This window comes from Myotis lucifugus, unplaced genomic scaffold (genome assembly GCF_000147115.1).
Source record: "Myotis lucifugus unplaced genomic scaffold, Myoluc2.0 scaffold_487, whole genome shotgun sequence".
Lineage (NCBI taxonomy): Eukaryota > Metazoa > Chordata > Mammalia > Chiroptera > Vespertilionidae > Myotis > Myotis lucifugus.
The window spans coordinates 97586-107813 of record NW_005871535.1 but is presented as its reverse complement, the minus strand read 5'-3'; the positions used below and the strand labels follow the sequence as shown (position 1 = coordinate 107813).

The window sequence follows — 10228 nt, the reverse complement described above, 5'->3', positions numbered from 1 at the left end:
AATAAAGCTTTCAGTTTTCCATAATTTCTTTTAAAGTTCACTTGGTAAATGCACCTTGCTCATAAGTCTTCCAGTGAGTATAAAAGGGCTTCATTAATGTCTTCATTTGATCTATAGCAATCTTGATTTATTGAATTCTCCTCGCTCTAATTTAGAAGATGGAGCTGATTCTTCTGGCATCTCAGTATGGACAGGAATGACCAGAACCTCTCATTTTAGGGTTTTATTTGCACAAATATTTGTGGTTGTAAAAAGCTGGGGATAAGAATAATGTGGTTATTGCTCCTATTTTGCAAACTTGAATGACCTATGCACCAGTGTCTTCACTGCTGGCAAGGAGAACAATTTCTAGTCAGTGGTGTTTAAGATAAGTTTCCAATTCAGCAATTTTAGTTGGAAAAAGAAAACAGAACTATTTTTATAGTCTTTTCTGAGGTATTGACCTCCTCTGTCTGAGCAGGTTTGGGGCTTCTCTCTTCCCTCTTCTTTCCTCGGATGAGCTTCCTCTCCGGAGTCTTCTTCTGGGGAAATAGTTATAATATGGTCTAAGACGATTGTTCGGCCAAAAATATGGACGGTACTGAAAACGGTGGTTGCACCTCGGAGGGAGGAAAGGTCTGTTTGGAAACCTAATTTGGACTCTGGGCCTCCGTGTTGGGAAAAAATGGAAAGGACACTTGGGTGTCCTTGTGATGGGCTGGATCGGTGTCACCGGCCTCCTTGTGGGAGGTGGAGGGGTGAGTGTGAAGATCTGGCAGTCTGTAGGGTCCCCAGTTTGTGAGCCTCTGGGAGGAGTGACTACTTGTCCTGTGGGGAGAAAAATGCAAGTCAGGAAGCAGGCCTGATAACAGCAGCAGAAGGGAGATGCTTGAGGGGTGACAGGAGAGCGAGATTAGAAGGGAGAAATGGAGAGGTCTGAGTGCGTTTGGAAGAACTGCCAATGTTCAGTGAAATGAAACATGGACACACCTTATGATCCCACAGTTGCACTCTGGGGAATTTACCAAGAGAAATGAGTGTGTATGTCTACAAAAGACTAGGTCAAGAGGGTTCATAGCAGCCGCATTCATATTAGCCTAAACTTGGATACAACACAAAGGTCCATCAATCGGAGAATGTATAAACAGACTGTAGATATTCTTACAATGAAATAGAACTCAGCAATGAAAAGGAAGAATTACTAATACAACAATATGGATGCATCCCACGGATGTTATGTTGAGCAAAAGATTCCATTTGTATCAAGTTCAAGAACAAGCTATACTAATCTATGGTTTTAAAAAATGTAAAAAAAAAACAAACCAGTTAGCTTAGGGTTGAGGTAGGTATTATTTAGTGGAAAAAGTAACCAGGGAACTCTTTAGATTTTGATCTTGGTGGTTGTTACATAGATATGGAGATAAAGATTTTATGTATATATATCTATATACACACACACATACACACCCACATACACTTATGTATACATATCTACACACATGTTTATACACACATACATGTATGTATGTGTGAAATGTGATCAATCTATACTTTTAAGATTTGTGCATTTACAATCAGAGAAAGACAAATACATGATTTCACAAGTGGAATCTAATGAACAAACTAAACTAACAAGCAAAATAGAAACAGACTCAGATACAGAGAACAGACTGACAGCTCTCAGGGGGGTGGGGGATTAGGGGCTGGGTGAAAAAGGTGAAGGGATTAAGCAAAACAACAACAAAAAACCCCTCATAGACAGACCACAGTATGATAACTACCAGAGGGAAAGAGGGGATGGGCAGGAGAGGGTAAAGGGGGGAAAAATGGTGATGGAAGATGTGACTTGGGGTGGTGAACATACAATACAATATACGGATGATGTATTATAGAATTCTACCCCTGAAACCAATGTAATTGTATTAACAAATGTCACCCCAATAAATTCAATTAGAAAAGATTTATACATTTTATTGTATATAAATTATAACTAAATAAAGAAAATTAGTTGAAAAACAGAACTCAGTGTTAAGAAAATAAAAATAACTGCCCTTCACCCCCAACAGGCCATTCACCCAAAGGCCTGCTTCACTTGCCCCAGCAGTGAAATCATTCCCCAAGGAGGAGGCAGGGAGCCTCTGCACACAGCAGGGGAATGAGCACTGAGGACCAGGGCAACATTCGTTTCTGAGAAGAAATTTGGATGAAGCTCAAGTGTCCAGGTCTTCCCTCTAGCTGTATCATCTACTTGAAAGTAAGCTTCCCTTTAGAAAATTATTCCTTCACTCCCCTAGCGACTTACCAATGTAGACCCGGAAAGGACTGCTGAGTGTGAATGATGGGAAATTGAGCTCCCCACAGGAAGTTGGGAGTACTGAGGCCCTTAAAAAGAGCTAGATACCCCTCACCGTTAGAACAACTGAATTCAGGTTTCTTGGTTGTATTGGATATGCTTATTGCCTGCCTGTGCTCATAGTCCTTCTCAGAGATTCTGTTTCACCCACAACCCCTGGAAAGGTCAACTCTGTACACTTTTGGCTATGGCTGATTGGACTGCTGTTAGACACTTAACTCATTCATTGCTTGGCCAGTGACCAATCAGATTCTCACTTGAGAATTTCAACAGAGACACAGTTAGTGGAAGGTGTAAGACAGGAGCTGGATTAGGTTTTGGTCAGTTGAATGTTGAGTAAGCGGAGAAGCCCGTCTTTCCATAGAAACTATAAAATGGGGAAGGCCTCTCAAAGAGAAAAAGAGACAAGAGACCATGTGGTAATGGAGTGATGATGAAAGTAGCCTTGATTCCTGACTTTCCAGGGCTGGTCTGACTGAGGGCTGGTTGTACGTAGGGTCTTAGAAGATATTCTTATAATAACCACTCCACTTCCAGTTCTACTCTTTTTTACAGCTAGCTTGAATTGGTGTCTATTCCTTGAGGGAAATACTGACCCTTTCTTCCAGACCCATCTAGGCTACTGAGTATTGAAATTCTATGACTGAAACTAGATTAAAATATTTCAAACTACAGAAGATGATTAAATCCCACATTACTCATTCTTTCCTCATACACAATTAGATCAGTTCTGAACCTTTTGTAACATAAAAATCTGCTGAGATTCCAGTTGCTAGAGGAGAAGCTAGCCTTACTCTTAATCCCCATCTTGACACTTTGCTGTCAGATCAGGTTTAGACAGACCTTGAGCTCTGTCACTCAGTGAGCTGCATTCCAGTTGTACAAACCAACCAACCGTCCGAGCAACCCACCCCTGTGCTCATCTCGTTTCTTAAAACCTGAAGCTACTCTCCAAATCCCCAGCTGACAGTGGGTGTTAGAGCCTGAGAGGCAGCTTTTTTTCTGACTCTGGGATGTCCTGAGGTGTTCAGTGTTTTCTTCCGGGAATTTCTGTGAGCTCAAGATCAAGGTACAAGTTTGTCCCATTAACCAACCTAAGAATGTGGGCAAGCCCACATAAAACCACATTCTTCCAGCAGACTAGACACATGGTGACTATTTCAGGTCACTGGTTGGCTAGCACAAGTGCTCTAAAATGGGGAAGCCACAGGGATTGATTTGGGGACTGTCACAGATTCTTTACAAGGTTAAGGCCAAACATCTGAGTGAGGGGGTGATGCCATTCATGGTCTCCAACTTTGACTGAGTTAATATTGCTCATTAATTCTTTTTTTTTTAAATGCTATCTTTATTTTTTTAAACATTTTTATTGATTTCAGAGAGGAAGGGAGAGGGGAAGAGAGAGATAGAAACATCAATGATGAGAGAGAATCATTGACCAGCTACCTCCTGCACGCCCCCTACTGGGGGTTGAGCCCACAACCCAGGCATGTGCCCTTCACTGGGATCAAAGCTGGGACCCTTCAGTCCACAGGCTGACACTCTATCCACTGAGCCAAACTAGCTAGGGCTCATTAGTTCTTTTGTTTATCCTTGTTCTGCTCAATTCCCACTGTCTTCAAAACCTTTAATGTGCTCCTCAAAGCTGCTTCAAAATACCCATTCTTCTTCCTTTACCTGAAGAATTCTCTTCTAAAGTCTCTCTACCTTTCTAAGTAATTTACTTAGCTTAATACTTCAGAGAGAAATCTTTGGTGATCTGCCATGAAATTCTCTGGTTTCTACTCTCATTGCAAAGAAAAGTCTGCACACTTCTGATTCTGTCGCCCCTCCCCCACCCATTTAAATCCATTGGAATCTGACTGCCTCCTCCACTCCACAAAGGCTACTTTGGCAAAAGTCACCAATGATTATGGGCTTTAAAAATGTTGGTTCCAGATGCTTAGAGCACCATTTCCTGCCATCTTTGCTTGGCTTACTTCTATGCAGATTTCATATCTCATTTCTTCAGGGAGGCCTTAATCCTGAGGCTGTGTTAAGACAATATGCAGCATGCTTCCATAGCATCCTGTGAGTCCATGATACTCATGAGTCATGTGATTACTCTTCAGAAGTTATATTCCTCCTCCACTGAAATATCCACTTGACCATCCTGTAGACCACATCCTTTGACCTCATCCCCAGCATGGTACCTAGAGTAGAATTGATTGATTTGGAGAAATCTCTTTCTTTTTCTTTTTTAAATATATTTTATTGATTTTTTACAGAGAAGAAGAGAGAGGGATAGAGAGTTAGAAACATCGATGAGAGAGATCGATCAGCTGCCTCCTGCACGCCCTCTACTGGGGTTGTGCCCGCAACCAAGGTGGGAAGGCCAGAGAGGGTTGGGGGCAGAAGGGAGGGGAGTAAGAGATCAACTGAAGGACTTGTATGCATGCATATAAGCATAACTAATGGACATAAGACACTGGGGGGTAAGGGAGGGCAGGGGATTGTCAAGGGCGGGGGGCGGGGGAGGACACATATGTAATACCGTTTGTAATACTTATTATAATATTTTTTTTAAAAAGAATAAAAAAAAAAAAAGGTACATGCCCTTGACTGGAATCGAACCTGGGACCCTTCAGTCCACAGGCTGACGCTCTATCCACTGAGCCAAACCGGTTCAGCGAGAAATCTCTTTTGATAACTGCAAACGTTACCATGTTCCTGTCTCTCAGGGATAATGCAATTGTTACTAAGCAAATAGTTCTCACTATGTAACATACTGACATGCCACCAAAGGCAACGCAATATCAAAGATGAGAGTGCTTCTGCAACCTTATTCAGGCCAAAGTAGGTCAAATACTTAAATGCAGATTAAAAACATTTTGAGAGGCAGAACAGCATAATGTTTAAAAGCATCGGCTCTAGAGCCAGGTGTCCTGAGCTCTGCCATTTAACAACTGCGTGGCCATAGATGGGTTCCTTAACTTCTCTGAGTCTCCTTTTCCTTATTTGTAAAATGGAGAAAATAATACTGCCTATCTCACTGGTTTGTTGTATTGTCTGAAATAAGATGTAAAGTGCTTAGAACATTCCTGATCCACAGTATGCAGTTAGTGGTGTTAGCTACTGTTATGATTAATCAATCTTCAATGCTATGGAAATATTCTGTTAGCAAGAACCCAATTTTCTTGGTTCCATTTGGTTACACTTTATGCATAAAATCTGTGCACTATCGATAGGACTAAAGGGTACAGATCTTATTACAACAGGACCTCCATGAAGACAGGGACTGCTGACTTTGAGGGTCACTGCTATGTCCCTAGCATCTAGAATAGTCCCTGGCTTAGAGTGGTGCCCAGACACATTGCAAATACGTGGATCTGATATAGAATGAATGGCCAGCCAGACATTGAATTTTCTTCTCTATAGATTTTTGTAAAGCTCAGTGAATATTTCATGTCAGTCCTAGAAAATTCACAATAATAACTTACATTTAAAATTAGAGTAAAATAAAAAAATTAAGCCAAAATATTGCTTAGAGTTTAGATATCAATTTTAAGTGGGTTTATTATAGTCTAGACATAAAACTCATAGCATACCAACAACTAGTACTTTCTTTAAAAAAGTAAGGATAAGAAGACTTTTATATAAATATGTAATTACCTGTAGTCTGTGGTTATTTGGGCAGACAATAGTTGTGTTGTAGAGAACTATACGGATTTTAAGAGAAGTAAGCTTCATACTTGATTTGTAAGTACTAGTATGCAGTTCTTCCTTTCCATGACACATGGAGTATTAGAAAAATTCTCACATGCTTTTGGAATTGAACCAGAAAGAAATATAAATCTTGTGATTAATTTACTCACCACTCAACTCAATTTTTGACTTAGTTAACTGCAACTCAGTTCATTGTGTAGACTCACAGAATGACTGGCTATCTTGGTCATATCTCTAATTTTACAGGTAAATAATTTGGAGCCCAGAAAGTGTCATGCAGGCTTATTTCATGTTCAGCAGCACACAGGGTTCCATGCTAGATGCTGTGGTGCATGCAGAGACGATAAAGACCCGGCCTGAGCTCAGGAGAGCCGATGCACTGCAAATACCTGGATTTAATATGGAGCAGAATGCAGGGATGCCATGGGTGATGTACAAGTTACTATAAGTATTATTCTAAGATATCGGAGAGATTGCAATTTTGTCTTAAGAAAGCCTTTGTGAAGGCAGTACCGTAGTGACATTTAAACATTGTCATGAGAAGCAGAATTGCAGTAAACAGGGGGCAGAACAGGAAGAGGGGCAGCCCAGCCTGCCAGGGGGAGGAGAGGAGAGAGTGAGGGTTGTGGAAGTGAGCAATGAGCCGGCACCAGGGTGGCTTGGATAGAGTGACGCTACATTGGATGGACTTTCATGTCCGCCTGAGGGACAGCGGGGAAGTGTGAGTTAAGGTCAGAAATCACATCTCACATTTTAATTGATGTTCTTTTGGTGTGAATAAACCTCTAATCTCATTATAACCAGTTTAGCTACACATTACAAAGTTTCCTGACGACTGGTTCACTTTCTGGAATGAAGGCATGAGGTGGCTAGTTCTGTTTATGGTATTTCTTTTAGATGTCACTTTTAGCAAGTGATGCTTGGGGGCCTTGTCTTAGAAAGAAGTGGGGCAGGGGTTATTTGTAATCTCTGTTTCCTGCCCTCGGATCACCGGAGTTCATGCAGAGATTGGACAGGGTGAGCTCTGGTGGTCTCTCCACCAGCTCCAAGGTCTCTGCCCCTCTCTGCTCTGCTGTGAGCGTTGGGGGATGGAAGCAGGGAACGTGTTGGAGGCTGACTAGCTTCTGGCTAGGCCCCTGCAAAGCCCCAGGGGCATGTGAAGGGGAGAAAGATTCAGTGTGACTCCTGGGTCTCTACTCCCTGAACCATAGTTAGTTCTGGAGCGAAGGGAAACGGTCCTCAGACCCAGGTCTCCCAGTTTCTTCTTCCTCTCTTTTCCCTCTCTTCTCCTCTTTTTATCTTTTCCTTTCATTTCCCCAGAGGTTTGTAAACCAAATCTAAGGCTCAGGCCACTTGGAAATTTCATAGTGGAGGAAAGGAAAAAGAAAAGGAACAGTGGAGAGATGGAATCTAATATAATCCTAAAGAAAGAAATCTATGCTCATCTGAATGGCACCAAAACACAGCTAAATAGATGTGATTAATTAAAGCAACTAACAAACAGAGACTAAACACTCACCGTGTGCAAATTACTGTGCTTCTGGGGACAGAAAGAGGTGTGCATTGCTGTCATTCAGGGCGGCAAATTGTTAGCGTTAGAACCATAGTAAGTAGTAGTAGTAAAGTGTTTTGAACTTGAAGCGCTTTTCTTGCATGATGGCTCACAACCCCCGTAATAATGCATGTCTTTAATCCTGTCACTTCACATGTGAAGAGACTGATAGAGCGGTTAAGTATGTCTAACGTCACAGCGTGAGAACTGAGACTGTGAGTAAAGTCTTCAGATGATAAGGTTCAGCCTGTTCTTCTTTAACCATACAGGCTGGTGGAATCTGACAAACGTTTTCAATTTATGAACATGTATAATCATGGAGCCAATTTTATCTTTTCACACAACTTTCTGATTAGTGGGCCCACAGTGGAATAAACACAAAAACCCCTTACCTTCTGCCACCATTACCACCAACCAGCAGACCAGCAGCCAGCAGGAGAGACAGAGCCTGAGAGCCATGGCTTCTACCTGAGCAGTCGCTACCTTGAACCTAGCATTGGTTTAAAAGGGAGTTGGTGAGTCACCAGCCTGAGTCAGGTAATTTGCATTTGCACAGTGGACCGCAGTGGTCAGGGCCTGCGGAGTGAGGCTAAGAAATCAGCAAGGAAGTACCAGAAAGTATTTATCAACCAGAAGCTTCTTGCAGTGACAGCCAAACATCATTCATTTGTCCTTAGAGTTGGACTGTATTCTTTTAATTCCCTCAAGTCTTCTCCCCCGTTTACTTGTATGTACAAGTCTCCCTCCACAAGAGAAAGACTCTGTGTGGGAAATAGTCAACGCTGCTTCCTTCTGTGGAGCTTACTTACTTAAAAGAGCCAAACAGGACGGGGAGGGCATTATCAAAAGGCTTCCTGACCCCGGCAGTTTGGAGAGGCTGTTCGTAGGCCTCTGACCAGGATTTATGGCTTCTCTGCTTTTGTGCAGGAGCCAAGAGCAGCAATCAGCAAAGTATCTTCTCTGATGGCCACTGTCTAAACAAACACCAGAGTTTGGAGAGATTAACTGAGCGAGTTGTCTTCCAGGCTCTTCCTTATGCACCAAATTGCCAACCAGATGGACATGATACATCTGTACCCAGGTATTTCCTGAGAGAAGGATGGCCAGCTGCTGGAGGAGTGGGATGGGATGGCCACAAGTGATTAAGAGCATGGACCTCCGAGTTACAAAAACCTGGCTCCAATCTTGGTACACAGTCCAACTCTAATTTTCTTAAAAAAAAAGTATTTATTGATTTTTAGAGAGAGGGGAAGGGAGAGGGAGAGAGAGAGAGAGAAACATTGAGGAGAGAGAAACATCGATCAGCTGCCTCCTGCACGACCCCTACTGGGGATCGAGCCCACAACTCGGGCATGTGTCCTGACTGAAAATGGAACTGGTGATCTCTTGCGGCATGGGCTGATGCTCAGCCACTGAGCCACACCAATGGGTCTGTTCTTTTTCCTACCAGCTGGGTAACTTGGGGTGAGTCCCTGGGAGTTGTTGAAGCCTCAGGTGCCTCATCTGTAAAATGGGGCTTGTAGTATTTTTCTCAGAGGATTGTTGTGGAATAAAAGAGTCAATTGACTTAAAACTATTTCAGTGTGTGGCCCGTGAAGTGAGTGGTCGTAGTTATAAAATTATTCTGACTCCAATTTTTTGTTCTCTTAGGAGGTGGTACTTGCCAAGTCATTCAGTTGCTCAAAGGGCCTCCACTTTGAACAGAGCGTTTTCCTGGGCATTACAGAACAGCAACACAGAACACAGACCCTAGCTTCGAAGAGCTGACAATTGAATGAGGAAAACCAGGCAAACAGAGAACCAAAATGAATAAGGCAAAATGGTAAATTCCACAGTCTTGATATAATCCTAGGCAAAATTCTAGAACAGATGATTAAACGGACGATTTGTCAGCAGCTTGGAAAGGAAGCAGGGATCATCCAGACCCAGCTCATTTCCTTTGATTAAGGCACTTCCCACTAGTTCAGCAGGTCTCTGTTGACCACACATGACGTGCCCTAGGTGCTGGGCTAAAGACAGGGTTCCTGCTATCATTGAGCACACAGTCTGGCAGGGACATTAAATATTAACTAAGGAATAATAATAAAGGATCTTGAGGGGTAAGAGAGAGGAAGTACAGGAGGCTATGAAGCAGAGCACAGAATCTGTAATTTTCCATCACTGGGTGTATATTACAGATGCTATTTTGCCCCTGCGTTGGTAACACACTGCCTTGCCAGTAAAATCAGATCCATGTAATCTCTTTATCTACTGCCCAGTGTTCCATTTTATGGATTTATTTTAAATTATTTAACCAAACTTTTAGTTGAAGGACATTTGTATTATTTCTTCTGATCTCCTTTCTTTTCTGTATTGGATTTCTAAATAGCTTCCAATTTACATGTTGATGAAAATAAATGACAGAAGCAAGTGGAATGTTTTTCTCATTTGCATCTATTGCCCTGAAATTTATAAAAGAAAGGAGCAAAACTTTAAAACGAACATTTAAAAATTTTTATTAAATTTTTATTTGACAGAAAATTCTTACTTATTTCTTTGCTGTTGGTGTATAGAGTAACTCTTGCCATATTTTATTTATTTACCTGTTATATATAAAGTGAAACCAAGTGTTCGACAATATATAAACTCAATGAGCTGTT

The 10228-nt window shown here is 41.9% G+C and overlaps 1 protein-coding gene across 1 annotated transcript; it reads right to left on the bottom strand.

The window, feature by feature from the left end:
• Positions 1-348: 348 nt before the first annotated feature.
• ODAPH (odontogenesis associated phosphoprotein) lies at positions 349-8048 on the bottom strand. The gene is given in 2 exon segments (XM_023744808.1): positions 349-785; positions 7982-8048. Coding segments are annotated over 2 exon segments (504 nt in total).
• Positions 8049-10228: the final 2180 nt, after the last annotated feature.